The sequence below is a fragment of the Notolepis coatsorum genome (genome assembly GCF_963971535.1).
Source record: "Notolepis coatsorum genome assembly, chromosome: 9".
NCBI lineage: Eukaryota > Metazoa > Chordata > Actinopteri > Aulopiformes > Paralepididae > Notolepis > Notolepis coatsorum.
This window is the reverse complement of record NC_140173.1, coordinates 111,628,036-111,646,034: the sequence shown is the minus strand read 5'-3', so window position 1 is coordinate 111,646,034 and position 17,999 is coordinate 111,628,036. Positions and strand designations below refer to the sequence as shown.

General features: G+C 44.2%; 1 protein-coding gene across 2 annotated transcripts in view; it reads left to right on the top strand.

Annotated features, from left to right (window-relative positions):
- Positions 1-422: 422 nt before the first annotated feature.
- Positions 423-17,999, top strand: part of hspa12a (heat shock protein 12A) — a 99,847-nt gene continuing 82,270 nt past the window's right edge. For both annotated transcript variants that reach the window (XM_084322106.1, XM_084322105.1), the window contains exon 1: positions 423-700. In XM_084322106.1, coding sequence (XP_084178232.1) covers positions 658-700 — 43 coding nt within the window. In that variant the 5' untranslated portion in view covers positions 423-657. The remainder of the gene's footprint in view (positions 701-17,999) is intronic.

Genomic DNA, 17,999 nt, shown 5'->3' with positions numbered 1-17,999 from the left:
ACTATACTATACTATACTATACTATACTATACTATACTATGCCCAGTAATGGGTCAGTATGTGTTCAAGCTTGAAATCATTTGCCCTGTTCTGTTCAACTGCTGCACTGAATGGCTATACTGTCTTCTGTGCACAGTGATGTAGCCAATCATGCAGTCAGATCTGATCTTTTTTAATCTAGAGAAATCCGTTATTTCGTCTGTTTAGCCTACATTTCGAGATCCTGCCTTGGCCCTAAGGTATTATCTGGGTTGTTTCAATACAAAATAGTGCTGCATCACTGCAGGCTGCTGTTGAGAAACAGACAACATTCCTAGCCAGGACGGTCGTTGCGAGTTGATGGAAGGGGCGGGACAGAGGGCTACCTAACAATCAGAAAGTGCAGTCTGGGGTTCAGCAGTCCTCTCTCTTGAGGTGTAGCCTGGCCCAACTCGAAAAGCCTTCGGCTGAATGGGTCACCCTGCCGTTTTAACGCGCCATCTATACAAAGGAATTGAAGATAGAAGGTGGCCAGTTTTAGATACTGTTGAGTAAGTAGCGAAGAGGGGTGTTCTTCAAATTTCCCGGTGATACATTTTTCCTGAACAATCCAGGAAAATTGCTTGGTGCAGCTGTATTGGGGAGAAGGCTCTGGAGGAGGCGACCCAGCGGGATATCATGACAGAGAAAGAATCGGCAACAACAGACAACATAATAACAGGTACTGTAATACCCATTTTCTTATGATTTCAGTTTGCGCGCTGAATTCCTATTCGTGATTAATGCGCGCACGCACTGCGTCTGTTTAGCTGTTGACTCTGTGGGACGTTTAATGTTCACTTTGGGGCAACAACATTAGTGGGCGTCTTTCCGTGGACGCACATGACAACGAGGATGATGGAGATGTGGGATAATTAGACAACATTAGTATTCGTGGTGTTCAATGTAAGCTTTATGACACTTTTATCACGACATGCGTTGCTTTAGTATGAGGATATTCTGGGGGGGGGGGGGCGAGGCTACCATCACATTCCAAGGGCAACCGCTACGTACGGGGTACCTATACCTCTGCGGATAGCTGGTGTGCGGGCAGCATAGATTTAATTGTTATTAATTGCCCGTGTTCTACTGATATATGTGTGCCAATTGCTATCTGCTCGTCGTTGTATGGGGCAGGAGGATAAAGCAGTCACCGTTGACTTGGGTTCCTCCATAATAACGGTGCAGGGTTTGGTCACGTGATCTGTCCCACGGGAGATTTGACTCAATGCAGCAAAACTCTTGCCTCACCACCACGCCGTCTCAGGTAACCCTGCCGAGCCCAAACAGCCCATTGTGTGTTAGTTTGATCACCCCGCCCGCCATAGTTGATGTTTGATGCACGTTATATTGTGTAGGCTATCTTATATTATGTTTCCAACCTAACACAATTTATTCTTATTTTTGTGTCTGCTGTGTTTGCAACGTGTGCATTCTTTCAAACACATTTCAAGTTGTGTTTTTGAAATTACAGTCCCAAAAACGTCGTTTTACTAGGGCTGAGCTGCGATTTTGGGAATGCGCCCCAATGATGTAATGCTGGGAGGAATGCAGAAGCGCGCACACGGTGTGCTTTTCGGAGGGACGCCTCTGCGTTACAGAACGAAAAGGCAATGTTTGTGATTGACTGTGTGTCGCATGCTATTGAAATGATGCTGCGCGTGAACTGCCCCGTCTATCGCGTCGTGTGATCACTCCTCCCCTGCTGATGCCCCGCTGTGGTGGGGACTGGGGAAGGCACATTCCAGTTGATTAGGTCAGGATCTTGCACAAGCCCATTATTTGTTGACTTTAGAAGCTCACGACACACCCACCTAATGGTTTTGATTAATGTTATACATGTGACAGTGAACTTGATGATTGGCCGACCGTTTGTCAGCACAAAGTGGGTCTGGATATTATAAAGGACCAATTATATATCTACATTGTTTTTTTTGCGCAGTTAACTTGATAAACTATCTCTGGATTAAGTTACAATGTATGATTGTCTTTCACATTCCCACGGTGACACTTTGGTTGCTGATAAAAGGACCCTTTGTTCACTTTTGGAGGCAGGATGCGCGCACATTACAGCGCGGCCCCGAGTGCTGTACCCGGGTGGGCTGATGTGATGTCAACAGTGGACGAAAAGCAAGCATGTTGTCAAACATAAGAACGGTTAAAACCTCTGTGGCATATCAGCATTGTAGGTCGTAGGTTTTGTCTTGCAAAATATATAAACACAAACAGGGATTGGAACAAACTCAGATCACTGCCGCTCTTTGGTACCTTATCCCCCCCCCCTCACAGTTAGCTGTGGTGTTCCACAAGGAAGCATACTAGGTCTGCTACTGTTCCTAATTTATGCAAATGACATGTCGTCAGCTTGTGACTGCAACTTGTTCCTGTTTGCGGACGACTCAGCCCTGCTGGTCTCTGACAAGAACAAGTTACAGGTTGAAAAAACCCTCAGCTCAGAACTAGGCAAAATCTGCATATGGCTCGCTGATAACAAACTATCATTACACATGGGCAAAACAGAGTCCATTCTCTTCGGTTCAAATAACAAACTCAGCAAGACCGACGGCTTCTCAGTTACAGTGGGTGACAATATTGTCACAAGGAAAGAAGATATTACCTACCTGGGTTCCATCCTAGAGGTAAATCTTTCCTGTGACAAAATGGCATCCAATGTAATAAAAAAAGTCAACCAACGAACTCGATTCTTGTACCGGATCTCCTCACTGGTAAACAAGAATACCCTGAAGAGTCTAGCAGGAGCACTCATTCAAGGGTACTACGACTATGCTTGCACCTCATGGTACCAAAGCACCTCAAAGGCGCTAAAAACAAAATGACAAACATCTCAAAACAAACTGGTCAGACTACTGCTTGACCTTACTCCTAGAACCCACCTCACCCCTGCCCACTTTGACAACCTAGGATGGCTTAGAGTAGACGACAGAGTACAGCAACTTGCAATGGGCCTGGTCTACAAGATACACTACACGACCAAGGTACCCATGTACATGTCAAAATACTTCCCAAAGGTCAGTGAATACCACGATCACAACACCAGAGGGAGCTCCACAAATCATGTTAAACCCAGATTCGGCTCAAACAAGGGACTAAACACGTTTAGCAATTATGCCACATCAATGTGGAACGCCCTACCCAAAGCTGTAAAGGAATGTGAATCACTACCCACTTTCAAAAACACTCTCAAAAAACACCTAAGGGAGACTGCAACTCGAAACGGGCCCCTGTAAATGTCAGAACACAACCCCCTCCAATGTACAGTAAATTACCAAGTATGGTCTTGTCAATAATCCAATGTACAGTTTTGTTTGTACAGTTGTACAGTGTCCCCCACCCACCCCTCCTACCCTCCCCCCCACTCCTACCCCCCCCCCCCCCCACCCAACCACCTCCAATGTACAGTCCCCCCCCCCACCCCCACCTACCCAATCCAATGTACAGTTTCTACGTCAAATGTATACTCTTTTTTCTGGACTCTTTTTGTATCACAAACAGTACTGTAATTGCAAATCTCGTATGTCATAAATGTATAGATGTAGCAGTACTGTCTATCTGTATGTCATGTATGTCATATATGTTACGATGAATTGAAAATGGGGGACCCTGATGTAAACAAGACGAAAGTCTTTCTCTGGTCTGCATCCCCTTAACAATTGTATGTATTGAGCTGTACTGTAATGTACCCATTCTGCAATCTGTTAATAAAGTTTTCAATCAATCAATCAATCAGTTGAGGTGTAGGCTGCAGTGGCGTCGTTTCAGTAAAAGCCAAGGTATGGCAAGGAGGGCGGTGCTACTTATAGTTGGACCTCGCCTGGGGTTCTTCATTGTTATTTTTTTTATTTATTTTTTTAATCAGTTGTGCAATAGTCAATTTTGATGAGTTGTTTCTATACAATTCACTTATGACAAGTCATAACGCAGCACGAGTCTCGGAACGTGCGTACTGCGTTGTGTGTGTGAGAGAGAGAGATCGCGCTATAAAGCAGGCATGGCCAGTCCACCCTCATTTCACTGTCTGTATGCGCCCCCAGACATCATTATTTGAAGACCCTGATCAGATAGGCCACATTTTTTTGCTTGAGTCATTTACATTGGCTGCGACGATACATTGGCCTGGGCTATTGTTATGCAAAGAGTGGGTACTTGGTTGTTTATTCTGAGACAAAGAGCAGCCACCTCTGTCTGGCGTTCAACTACAATGACACGCAAATTAGATGATATGTGGCTGATATGAATTGGAACATCACCCAGTTCATTCATTATTACCTGATGCATAAGGAGTGTTTCTCATCACAAGTGGTCATTATTGGATGATCTATGCAGTCAGTGCGTTGAAGTGCCAGCCATAGCAAATCTGGAGATCTTCACTAGAGCTCGCTGGCACACCCATATAAGCTAGATCCTAATGAAATAGATTACTTATGTGGGATGGATGAAATCACTATTGCTTTCTTTAATTGAACGAGGCCACATCAATCTGTCTTTGGCTTCCCCCCCTCAGCAATGATTCAGAATAGCAAAAATTAGAAACAGATTTTTGGAATTTTTCTGAGCTCAGACTGAAGGCCCGGGAACAGCCAGTGACTATAGAGAAACAGAAGGAGGTAGGGTGACCAAACGTCCTGATTTGCGCGGGACAGTCCCGATATTTAGCCATCTGTCCCGCATGCCGCAACTGAAGAAAATGTCCCGCATTTCCATAAGTGTCCCGTATTTCAATAAACAATTTAAATATGAATCATTATTGTTTTTGTCCTCTCATTAATCCCCAACCATGCACTAATGCACCGCAAGTAGTTCAAGTTTCTTTAATAGTTGTCATACAAAAATACAGAATACTTTTATATGAAATGCTTTTTCCTGTTCTGCTCCTGAGAGTGTGCTAGATCAAAAGAAAATAGATGAGTACAAAATAGAAGTCAAGTATGTAACAAGTGTAAACAAAAGTGTTCAATATACATATATACAATATACAATACAGAGTAGGAAAAAAAATTGTAACTGAGTTACAATACAATATAAAGTACAATGCAGAAATGGGATGAGGTACAACTTAGGGTAAGGTGCAATGAGGTATGAGTTGTCGTTAGAGCTGCCGCGGTATTGATGTTTTCCTTACCGCACAAATTTGCAAAATATTTCCTACCGCTGCGGTTATTACCGCACACACACAAAAAAAAAAAAAAGTTTGAATGCATTTTTTTTGTAGTCTACTCTTTATAGCATATAGCCTGCCTCTAGTCTAAATGTCTATCTTTAGAGGATGACTTTGCAGCATGAATATTGTTTGGGATTCGGCAAGCACGCATTGTTATTAAAAGTGAAACACGGATTCGAAGTCTCCCCTCTGTGTCGCGGGCAGGGGTGGTAGCGGCGCGCCCGCCGGTTACCCCCCCGACCCTTTCTTCTTCTTATTATTATTACGTTACTACTTATGATTACAAAGGCATTCGTTTTGTGGCATTAACGTTATATAGTTACACGTTCAATAACATCAGCGTATTTACCGGACCATAGCAAGGCAAGCGTTACTCAATTCATATCTCAGTTCCTTTCTTTGCTCAGAGCGTGCCGAGTTGTACCCATTCTGCGGTCTGTTAATAAAGTTTTCAATCAGACAAGTGTATAGAACGAAGGGCTTTTATTATAACATTTCGTTGCAGTAAAATCATTATGCCTCGTTCCCTGAGGAGCGACGGTAATCCACTCCGGTCTCCGGCGGGAGCTAACGTATTAGCCGTGTTGTGAGCTCTGATCAATGGCTGACAATAGGAAGTAAAAGCACTGCAGGACGCTCCAACGTGTGGACGCGTATCTCTTCTGACCAATCAGTGGTCTGCAGTGTTTCATGTGACTTTTCGGGTACCCAATAGGGTCGCTTGGAACCTCGACAGAGAAGTAGGGTATATCTGCAGAGCCGCAAGCCCAACGAGAGCAGGGTACTTTATTATTATTATAAAAAACAGCGGTGATGCGGTATTCAGCCCAACTCTGCGGTGGGCGTGATGTAACAGCGATACCGCGGTAATACCGATACCGCGGCAGCTCTAGTTGTCGTGCAAATCTCTTTACCAATAATATACATTTAAAGTGTCTAAAGTGGGTGCTACAGTGAGTTGTTTATTTAAAGAGTGTGTGCATGTGGATGTGTGTGCTGTGAGTGTATTTGATGGTTTGTTACATAGTGTTATTGTCATTGAGCATCCTGATGGCCTGGGGATAGAAGCTCCTTCTGAGTCTCTCTGTGCTTGCCATGAGACTCCGGTATTGCTTGCCTGACCGCAGCAGTTCAAAGAGGCAGTTGTTTGGGTGGCTAGAGTCTTTGATTATTCTCTTAGCCTTACCCATGCAACGCTTGTTGTAAATGTCTTGGAGAGTGGGAAGCCCACTTTGTGCGTTCGGCTGAACGGGCCACTCTCTGTAGTCTGCTACGGTCTTGTGCTGTGCCATTCCCAAACCAGGAGGTGATATTGCCAGTCAGGATGCTCTCTAGGCTTGGGCGGTATGACGGTATTAAGGTATACCAGGGTATTTAGAAATACCTACGGTATTGATTTTCAATACCGTCCGTCACCGTCAAAATCACAGATGCGCTTCAGTTTCTATAACAGTGAAACGGAGTTTTGAGTGTAATGCACACACTGAGTGTAGTGCACACACGCGCCAGCAGAGGGCGAGACCGCTCTAGTGGAGCGAGTGGGTCACAATGGTGTTCACGTTTTACGGTAATGTTGCGACAGTGCTGTGAAAATACCGTAAAGCGTTGTGACGAGAGCAGTGTTGTTGTGGAGCAATCCGTCTCTTATTATATGTGAACTAAAGAGTACAAGGTTTACACAACAGCCCCCACCTGCCTTTTTATTGTATTTGTACCGTCCTGTACTATCCGCTGTCAGCTGTTTATCTCTCTCTGTGAGCTACTGAGCTTGAATAACTAGCGTTAGCTCACGTTAAGTAGCGTTAGCTCTGCGGCTAATCTTAGATTACCCTGAACTAAATCAATGACTAGGTTATAAAGCATTCGAGTAGTTTTCACTGCACATAGAAGTAGCCAAACAACGGGAGCATTTCAGGAGCATATGACCAAAACCCAGGCAATTTCTAGCCCTTACGGAATCAAATAGTCTGCCATGGCTATAGGCTAGATGCTAATGCTAAAACGGTGCAGGCTTTTACCGGTGCGGGACTACCATTCTGAGAGCTGACGATGATTTGTTTACTTGGTAACACATAACCCCCCCCCCCCCCCCCGCTGATGAAAATGAAAGTCATACCGTCAAATACCGTGCATTATATATATTTAAAAAAAAAAAAAAATTTAGCTTTTGTTGCTGGTTGATTCTCCTCAGCTTCTCTCTGGTACTATAAGAGAAGATAAATATAACACTTTTAAAACCCTTTGTTTATCTTTAGATCACACATTTTGTAGTGGCCAAAATCCAAACAAGTCTGTCCTATAACTCCATTTGAATCTTCCTTTCTTGGCCACTTCTAGGGCTGGGAAGCAGTGTCAGACTCGCAATCGCAGAACAGAAACCACTGCACGTTTTTGTTGCTCTTTTTGCTCTTTTAATGTCCAGCAAGAACAAAATATGAAAACAATATCGTACATAGAAATAAACAAGAGATCCTAACAGTCTTCATTTCGGGCTGCGGCACTGCAGATATACCCTACTCCTTCATTTCCCCCCCCCAAGGGGATTAATAAAGGAATATCTTATCTTATCTTATCTTATCTTATTTTCACCTTCGTCAGCTGGCAGACCATCCACTTGAATCAAGTTGAGTGAATCAGCATTTTCTACGTCGGTTATCCACTTTGTAACTTTGGCAAGGAATGAGATTATCTGTGTGGCTCTCGGTTGATACCATTTCTCATCGTCCTCTTGTCTTGCGCTCTCATCCAACATTTGCGCATATGAGACATGCAAGGCTTTAAAACCATCCGAAAGTCCGTTAAACTTTATCATGTTCCCTTTGACTTCATCCAGGCATTCTTTATCAGACATTAGGCTGTTAACAATGTTCATTCTCCGTGTTAAATGCGAAGCCTTTCCTTGTCTCGATGTGCGCAGCTGCGCCTCATCCATGTCATTAACGGGCAGGTCTGCCTCATCTGAACTCGCCATTTTAATTCAGAATAAACAAATAAATAAATCCAAAAGGTCTTCAACGTGTTTAGAAACAGTGGCTGGTTATTTCATTATCCTTGTCTTTCTCAATTGTTTGTTTGGTTACAGCCGCACGCCAGGCCGGCGTTTCCTTGGCTGCTCTTTTTATCCATGATATGTCACAAGCACAAAATAAAATATTCACTGTCCATAAACATCGTTATCAGAGGCGAAGTCCGTTTAGTAATAATCCATGCATTTATTCCAAACGAATAATTATTCATGTGGCATTGGTTTTTGCAAGCACATACCTCAATTATTTGCTTGTTTGTTTGTTTACAGGCCACACGCCAGGCCGGCGTTTCCTCTGTTTGTAGCCGCGCGTCGGGCCGGCGTTTTTCGTTCCTTTAGATCCCTTTGATCCTCCAATAATCCTTTTTCGTTCCTTTAGATCCCTTTGATCCTCCAATAATCCGTGCTCTTCAATCACAGCTTGTCATTGACTTGATGTAGTGGCCAAAATCCAAACAAGTCTGTCCTATAACTCCATTTGAATCTTCCTTTCTTGGCCACTTCTAGGGCTGGGAAGCAGTGTCAGACTCGCAATCGCAGAACAGAAACCACTGCACGTTTTTGTTGCTCTTTTTGCTCTTTTAATGTCCAGCAAGAACAAAATATGAAAACAATATCGTACATAGAAATAAACAAGAGATCCTAATAATCTCGGGAACAAAACGTTGCGTGTCAATGACAGTATTGCTGCTGCCTGCTGCCCTCCCGTCACACGCCGCACCTGTGGCTTATAGCGTTAGCCCCGCCCCATTCACCTGAGCAAGGCGCCCCACTCACTGAAACAGAGAAATGTATTAATGCAGGTTCAGAATGAATCAAAACAGTTAAGCTTAAATGCGGCTCTTACACATTTAAAAATAACTGTTCATCTCACTTCAATCATTTTTATTGCAAATGCAGAACATGGTATTTTCTCAAGCAGACAGATGTAAACACTGTAATCTGTGTTGCATGTACCTGACAAACTGAACTGTTTGTATTACAGTTAGTAACAGTTTCGATTTTTATTTAAAGATAACGAGAGAGAGAGAGAGAGGCCGGGGGCTATGCTCGGAGCATTTTAGTAACGTTACATTTTCAACAAGATTGCTGCTATTTAAACACTTCATGGAAACGGGGTAACGTTAACCTTATGTCGACTGTAGTATTGTATGACCTCAACATAACGTTTAAACGTTAACGTTACTCCGTTTCCATGCAGTAATTATAAATGGGCAGCTAAGCTAACAGAGCTAACTGCTAGCAGTAGCTAACGTTAGCTGGTAGCTGTAACGTTACAACGAATAAGCTGTTGATATTATGCGCCATCAGTAGACAACGTATCATGTATTAAACTAGAGTTAATGGTTTAATGCTTCAGTCATAGTGACGTTGAAAGAGCAGCTGTCACGAACCTCTTTCATTTCTTTATGGAGATCCGCGCTGGCACTGCTCTAACACCTCTTGCAAATAGCATTGGGGCAGCTTTAGCTTGTCCTTTGTTGTTTACTTCAAACCCGAAGTACCTCCAAACAGCACTTCTGCTGTTTTCTTTATCCACAAGCACAAGTTGCGGAGGCTCTGCATTTGCCATCATCAGCTCAAATGTTTTGTTTACTAACTGAAGACTGCTCTGTGAGGGGGAGGGCTGGACTCGGAGGAGGCGGAGGGGCAAGCGTGCTCTGAACAGGCGTCAACAACTTGCTGTAGAACCCTCGCCAGCTGGTACCAATACTGCAGAAAGTATCGGTATTTTCGGGAAATGAGTATCGAAGCCGTTTTAAATATTCAGTATCGATATGTATCGATACTTCGATATTTTTGACAACACTACTATACATAGCACCTGGCGGAGCTGTTTATGTTATGATAGGCCTACCAGTGCCATTCTATTTCATCGCATCTGATGCGTCTAATCACGGGACAATCAAACTCTTCCCACTCTGCGCTATTGGACTCCCAAGCTGGGACTACAATGAAATGCAATCCACAGCCCGATCACGAGCAGACTTCGTCAAAATGGTCTGGGCTTAGACCGCATATCTGCATATGTGGCGGATAATGCTAGTGTTAACTATGGAAACACAAATCTGTGTACAAAAAGCTTCACTGCGACCACGACAGCATTGTGAAGGCAAACGGTCTTGCCCACATCATTCACAACTGCGCGCATCATGCAGGCGACACTGTCGACATTGAGGTAACTGAAGAGTGAGATCCAAGTCAAAGCGAATTTCTTTCTAACATGTCATTTTTTTTTAATATTCTCTTGGTCAGAAGGCTATACATGAAGCTGCACGTGCACTATGGTGCTCTCTAGGGTGCTGAAACCTTCGGAGGCACAATGCGAAGGCGCATTTCTAGTTACAGCCATTTAGCCATTCCCCATAGGCAATTCTTTAAATAGTTGTTTCCTATTGTTCACTGCTGTTTTAATTTGTTTATGTATGTATTTCACGTATGCAGGATACCACTCTTTGTAGGCTATATACTCATGCATTGCTACTCATGTTATTATATTAATCCTGTATATACCTGTGATATATTTACATTTAACATGTTAATTAAAGTAAAAAGTAAACTGTACTGCTGTAAACGATGGGAGTCGCTTACCTTGTTTGCAGGGCTATAACTATTTAAATATTATAGCTATGTATGTAATACTATGGCCCATTTGACATCGAGTATCTATCGTTCAAGATGTGAAAAAGGAATATTTTTTTCATCCATACATTCCCGTTTTATACCGTGGTGAATATAAGTATGGTTTTAGAGCGGCTTAGGGTAATTCCTGGGAGGCTAGTATTAGGCCGCGACGCATATTATACTTAATCCATTGGCATTTCGTCCCTATACACGCTACAATTAAAAATTCAAATGCATATGATCGGTATATTATGTTCCATCATAATAGGGTTGTTTCTGATTAATTGATTGTCAATAACGGCATTCGTTAGTACAACAGCATACGCTGATGGCTATGAAAACAATGCACAACCAAGCTGAAATTGACGTTAAATTGCTTGCCTTACCTGTGGCCGATGAGATTTCAAAAAGAATATTCCAATTATTTGATTGCCATCTGCTATATCATATGTCCATTTGGCCCATGCCATAACCCCCCACAGCATAATTTTATTTAATTTTATTATTATTATTATTATTATTATTATTATTATTATTATTATTATTATTATTATTATTATTATTATTATTATTATTATTATTATTATTTTTCTTTTTCTTTTCTTTTTTTTTACATTTATTTAACCTTTATGTACCCAGGCAAGCAAGTAAGAACAAATTATTATTTGATTTATTGTCAAAAGTATGCATACTGTTGTGTTAATTCGACGACAAGAGGTAATGTTAATTACCTGAAATTATTACGTTTTTTGCGAGGGGAAACCCCGCATATATCGGTATCGGTTGATATCGGTATCGGAAATGAAGAGTTGGACAATATCGGTATATCGGATATCGGTAAAAAAGCCAATATCGAACATAAATCAAATCAAATCAAATTTATTTATAGGGCCCGACAACACACGTTAATGTCCCCATGGGCCGTACAGATCTTCTTTAAACAAGTCAAGAAGAAAACATAACAATAAGTCAAGAACAGAACAAGAACACCATAAGGTGCAAACATTTTTAGATGGATGCAAATAAATGAAAGAATGCAAGCACTCCCAGACATACCCCACGCGAAGGTAAGGAAAAACTCACTAAAACCTAACAATAGGGAAAAAAGCTCCACAGGCAGTGTGGAGGAGAGAAACCTTAGAAGGGCCATTCAAGGGGCGGTTAGGTGGTCGAGCGGAGATCGCGTTCGTCACCAGCCCCGGAGCTGTGAGCTTGGTTCGCCTGTTCGAATCCAGCTCACAGCTCCGGGGTTGTCACCAGCTTGGCTGGCCGTCTGCACTGATACAATTGGCTGTATCAGAGGGTGGGATAAGCTGGCGGGGTGGGTCCGGGTCGTTGTAAACAGCGACTCCTACAGTTCGGTCCGGGCGCCTGCTAAGCGCGGATTGGACGTGAGGGGGATAGTGTGGTCCTCCCACACGCTACGCCCTCTCAATGAGAATCCGCGCTGCCAGGTGAAAAGAAGCGGTGATTGGCTGGACGTGTGTCGGAGGAAGCACGTGGTAGCCTCCACTCTCCCAAATGATCTGACTGTGGGGGGTAAAGCGCAGCGACCAGGAAGGGACTGGGAATTGGCATACGACTAACATTGGGATGGGAGAAAATCGGAGGAAAATGGAGGGGGAAAAAGACAAAGAAAAAAAAAGAAAAAAAGAAGGGCCATTCAAGGGGGGATCTCCCTTCTTAGATGTTGGTGATAGTAGTGTTGCAGACGGACAGTTGGTAAGTAGGGGTGGGACGATACATCGATCCAGATCGATATATCGATCTATTATCAATTATCAAATAGGATCGATGCAACGTAAAAAGATCGATTCATATTGCGATACTCTTGTTTTGAAAATCCCCTCGTGAGCATATCCGCCCGGCTGCAACAACAACAGTAGCTCAGCGCAGCTCAGCGTGTGTAGACGTTAGACAGCATTGCTTCAGAGTCCGCCTATTTTGCCCGAAATAAGTGCCTGTTGTTTTTTTCCCCACAAGGGGTCAAATGCATCTAACATGCTTTCCATCCTCGCCATTCCTTTATGCCCACGTCGCGTTAAATACCGAAATTAACGTTGCGTTAGCGTGAGCTAACTAAGCTAAGCTGATAGAGCGATAGAGAGGTCCACTAGGGACTGGGAAGGAGGGGGGGTTACTGCATTCTCGAGATAGCCCCACTAACAGGATCTGGCCGGTACTGCACCTTCTGACTCCCAATATGCCTTTTCCAGCCAAAATACAGCGCTGTGATAGGATATTAATATCGAAAAAAAAAGAAAAACGAACCAAAAACAGTGAACAGGAGGTCTATTTGTATTAAAAACAATAGATTGTTTTTCATTTAAATGTCTGGAAGAGATCAAAAATAAAAATGTCAAATGATATTTCCATTGCCTTTTTTTTTATTTAAATGTTACTGATTGTGTTAAATGGGCATATAATATCGTCTCATATCGATCGTATCGTATCGTGATGAAACTGGTGATTCCCACCCCTAGTAAGCATGCACTCATGTGTGTAGTGGAACACAGATGAGTGCATGCAATAGCAACTGTACATTTTGAAAAATTAAAGATAGAGCTAATAGCGATAGCAACTGAACATTTTGAAAGATTAAAGATAGAGCTGATAGCAATCTATGTCACGTCCTCCCCGTCTTAGTCAAGGGACATTTAACACTCCGGTCGTTGCTCAGGGACAGCCGGAGACAGGGAGATAGGGGCGGCGCAGAGAGGGTCACGAACTCCCCGACATCATCGCGGGACATCCGGCACTCCGGTCACCACTACGAGACCTCCGGAGACAGGGGGGCACGCAGAGGGGGTCGCAACCTCCCGGCCTTCGTCACGGGACGTCCAACACTCCGGTCAACACTCCAGGACAGCAAGTCATAGGGAGACAGGGAGACGGGACAGGCGTTAGACAGCTCATGAGATTGTAGTAGGCGGACATAGCAATAGATACAAGTGGTAGGCATATATGTGAATTGAGTAGATATATGAAGTAGGCGTATTATGTGAATAGAAATGGAAGTACTTAACCCAGCAATGAAACCGCATTGACTGTTAATCTGTTGACAGGACCACGGACAGACGGCGGTGAATAACTGATCCAATAACTGATCCAATAACATCCCTATTAAAATGTTTTATGACTGGAAGACTTACGTCATTTGAATGTAAACAATGTCAGATTCCAAATAGCAGATTTAACTAACATCTCTCAACAGCCTCTCTTAACTCTTTGCTCTCTACCAGAAAACACACGCTCATACAACAAATCCTCATACAAGCATGTTGCACAGTCTTGTCCAATCAAATGTCAGTACTTATGATTGCCTCATTGGTCGGTCTGCGGTTGTTTCAGATTGACCTTGTGGCTCCTTATAACCTACTTACAATCCAATTCAGCATCTGGTTGTAATAGAAGAAATTACTTTTATTTTGCCCATGATCATCATCATAATGTACCCAATCACTGGCCTGTTTTTTTGTTTCATCTAGACTAGCCAGCTGCTCTGTATCCAAATAAATGTGTACATTCGCCTATATGTGAACAAATGTTCTGTGTGTATGAGGCCATGTCCAGACTAAACCGATTTCGGTCGTATCAGGCAAAGTATTTGATCGTTTGCACCTTTCAGCCACACGGAACTGGCAGCCTGAAGACGCTACATTTACATTTAGTCATTTAGCTGACACTTTTATCCAAATCGACTTACAAGTTCTGTACGACAAGTCATCAGGAAGGGTACAACTCTATCAGCTGAGTAACAATGTTCATCAAAGTGTTGCGTGCTACAGTGTAGGTTAGTTTATTAGGACAAGTGTATGCCAGTAAGGACACGGTTAGTTCGTTTTTTTTATTTTTTTATTTTTTATTTCAGATAATGGTTGAAGAAGTGCGTCTTTAGTCGACGGCGAAAGATTGGACGGGTTTCGGCTGTCCTAACTGGGGTGGGTAGTTCATTCCACCATTGTGGGGCAAGGACTGAGAATAGGCGACTTCTCTTTGATGACCCTCCCGGAGCTCGGATAGGAGTAGGTCTGAGGCGGCCAGAAGATGCAAAGCGTAGGGGTCTTGAAGGTGTGTAGTTAGAGACCATTGACCGGAGGTAGGCGGGAGCGGTTCCCTTTGCGGCACGGTATGCCAGGTCGAGGGCCTTGAAGCAGATTCGTGCAGCAATGGGGAGCCAGTGCAGGTCCCTAAGAAGTGGGGTGACATGGGCCGACTTCGGTAGGTTTGAGATCAGGCGGGCAGCTGCGTTCTGAATGAGTTGAAGAGGCTTGGTGGCAGTGGCCGGGAGGCCAGCAAGCAGTGCGTTGCAGTAGTCAAGGCGGGAGATCACTGTTGATTGGACGAGGAGTTGGGTGGCTTCTTTTGTCAGGAAGGGGCGGATCCTTCTGACGTTGCTCAAGAGGAATCTGCAGGTTCTGGTTGTCGCTGCGATGTGAGCAGAGAAGTTCAACTGGTCGTCGAGGACAACACCAAGGTTCTTGGCGGTCGGGGACGCGGTCACCGCGGTTTGCTTAGGTACAGTTTGAGGTGGTTGGTCGTCATCCAGGCGGAGATGTCAGACAGACAGGCCGAGATACGCTCAGAGACGTGGATATCTGAGGGAGCGAAGGAGAGCAAGAGTTGAGTATCATCGGCATAACAATGATACGAGAAGCCATGAGACGTGATAATGTTACCCAGTGATTTAGTGTAGAGGGAGAAGAGAAGGGGTCCTAGGACCGAGCCCTGGGGGACGCCCGTCCGCAGGGGGCGGTTGGCCGACAGGGTCCCTCTCCATGCCACTTGGTAGGAGCGGTAGAGCTGCCGCGGTATCGGTATTACCGCGGTATCGCTGTTACATCATGCCCACCGCAGCGTTGGGCTGAATACCGGCATCACCGCTGTTTTTTATTATATTATTATTATTATTATTATTACGCTCTCGTTGGGCTTGCGGCTCTGCAGATATACCCTACTTCTCTGTCGAGATTCCAAGCGACCCTATTGGGTACCAGAAAAGTCACATGAAACATTGCAGACCACTGATTGGTCAGAAGAGAGACGCTTCACACGTTGGATCGTCTTGCAGTGCTTTTACTTCCTGAATCTCAGCCATTGATCAGAGCTCAGTCACAACACGGCTAATATACGTTAGCTCCCACCGGAGACCGGAGTGTATTACCGACGTACCGTCGCTCCTCAGGGAACGAGGCATAATGATTTTACTGCAACGAAATGTTATAATAAAAGCCCTTTGTTCTATACACTTGTCTGATTGAAAACTTTATTAACAGACCGCAGAATGGGTACAACTCGGCACGCTCTGAGCAAAGAAAGGAACTTAGATATTAATTGAGTAACGCTTGCCTTGCTATGTGGTCCGGTAAATACGAACGTGTAACTATACTAACGTTAATGCCACAAATCGAATGCCTTTGTAATCATAAGTAGTAACGTTATAATAATAAGAAGAAGAAAGGGTCGGGGGGGTAACCGGCGGGCGCGACACCGAGGGGAGACTTCGAATCAGTGTTTCACTTTTAATAACGAATGCGTGCATGCCGAATCCCAAACAATATTCATGCTGCAAAGTCATCCTCTAAAGATAGACATTTAGACTAGAGGCAGGCTATATGCTATATAAAGAGTAGACTAAAAAAAAAATGCATTCAAACTTTTTTTTTTTTGTGTGTGTGCGGTAATACCGCGGCGGTAGGAAATATATTGCAAATGTGTGCGGTAAGGAAAACATCAATACCGCGGCAGCTCTAAGGAGCGGTCATTGAGGTATGATGTCACCCATGTCGCGCAGAGCCAGCCACTCCCATTCCTGCGAGGGCCGCGTGGAGGATCTGATGGTTGACTGTGTCGAAGGCTGCAGATAGATCTAGGAGAATCAGGACAGAGGAGAAGCCTTTAGCTTTTACTAAGTGAAGTGCCTCTGTGACCGCAAATGAGGGCCATTTCTGTGGAGTGGCCAGTCCGGAAGCCAGACTGATTAGGGTCTAGGAGGTCACTCTGTAAGAGATAAGCAGTAAGTTGGTTGGATACAGCACGTTCAAGTGTTTTAGAAAGGAAGGAGAGAAGAGAGACAGGTCGATAGTTGCCTATGACGGTGGGGTTCAGGGTTGGTTTTTTTATGAGCGGCGTGACTGGCTTGTTTTAGGGAGGTGGGGACCACCCCCGAGTTGAGTGAGGAGTTGATGGTTGCAGTTAGGAATGGGAGGATGTCTGGTGCTATGGTCTGGAGGAGTGGGGAGGGTAGCTGGTCCAGCTGGCATGTAGTCGGACGGTTCAACGTTACCAGTACTTGCTAGCTAACAGTAGCTCGTTTGCAGACAGGAAAGTAACAAACATAATTGTCCGTGCGGAACCCTTATCCCCAACACACTGTTCCGTGTGTAGGGGGGCACCACTGTTATGCTGTGGGTGTTGTTTCCCCGTGGGAGATATGGGAGGACGGAGCGCTACATTCTGTTATGACCCACCACAATAGAACACACATAGCTTATAACGATAGAAAAACATACCTGCCCTCCGTCATCATGGGAAAATGTAAGATCACATGTCAACAAGACAGATGAACTTTCGGCCCTGGTAAAAATCCAAGTGGAATACAGAGTCCAGCTTGCATGGAAATATCCCAGACTGCGGTCAGTGCGGTGGAACTGCATGGCTATCACCATGATGCAATCATGGATGGATGTGCATGGCTAACAACAGCTAGCGCCTGGCTAACTCCATCGACGCCTGGCATGATGCTGAAATATTCCACCTCCCAGCTGCTGGTTTTCAACAACTCCACCACTCCAGAGTGCATCACAGCCATAGGACAGCTTGGACTTCTACGCCAACCCCGGTATATCCACCGAAGCACGCGCAAAAAGTGTTACAAAACGAGTGGTATTTACAGACCGAACGTCCATTTCCGCCGTTGGTGTCACAGCGCATGCACACCAGGCAGCCAAATAGCGGCAGAAGAAGAAGACGCCATCTTGCCAACGTTCGCTCTGTGAGTACCACTCGTTTTGTAACAATGATTTAAACTGTTTATTAGCAACTCCGAGCTTCCAGACCCCACCGTAAAGCTGTGTTAAACCCATATTGTACGCTGGGTATCTTTGAAATTCATATCTGATTTTTGACCCACCCACAAGGACATGTGCAGCA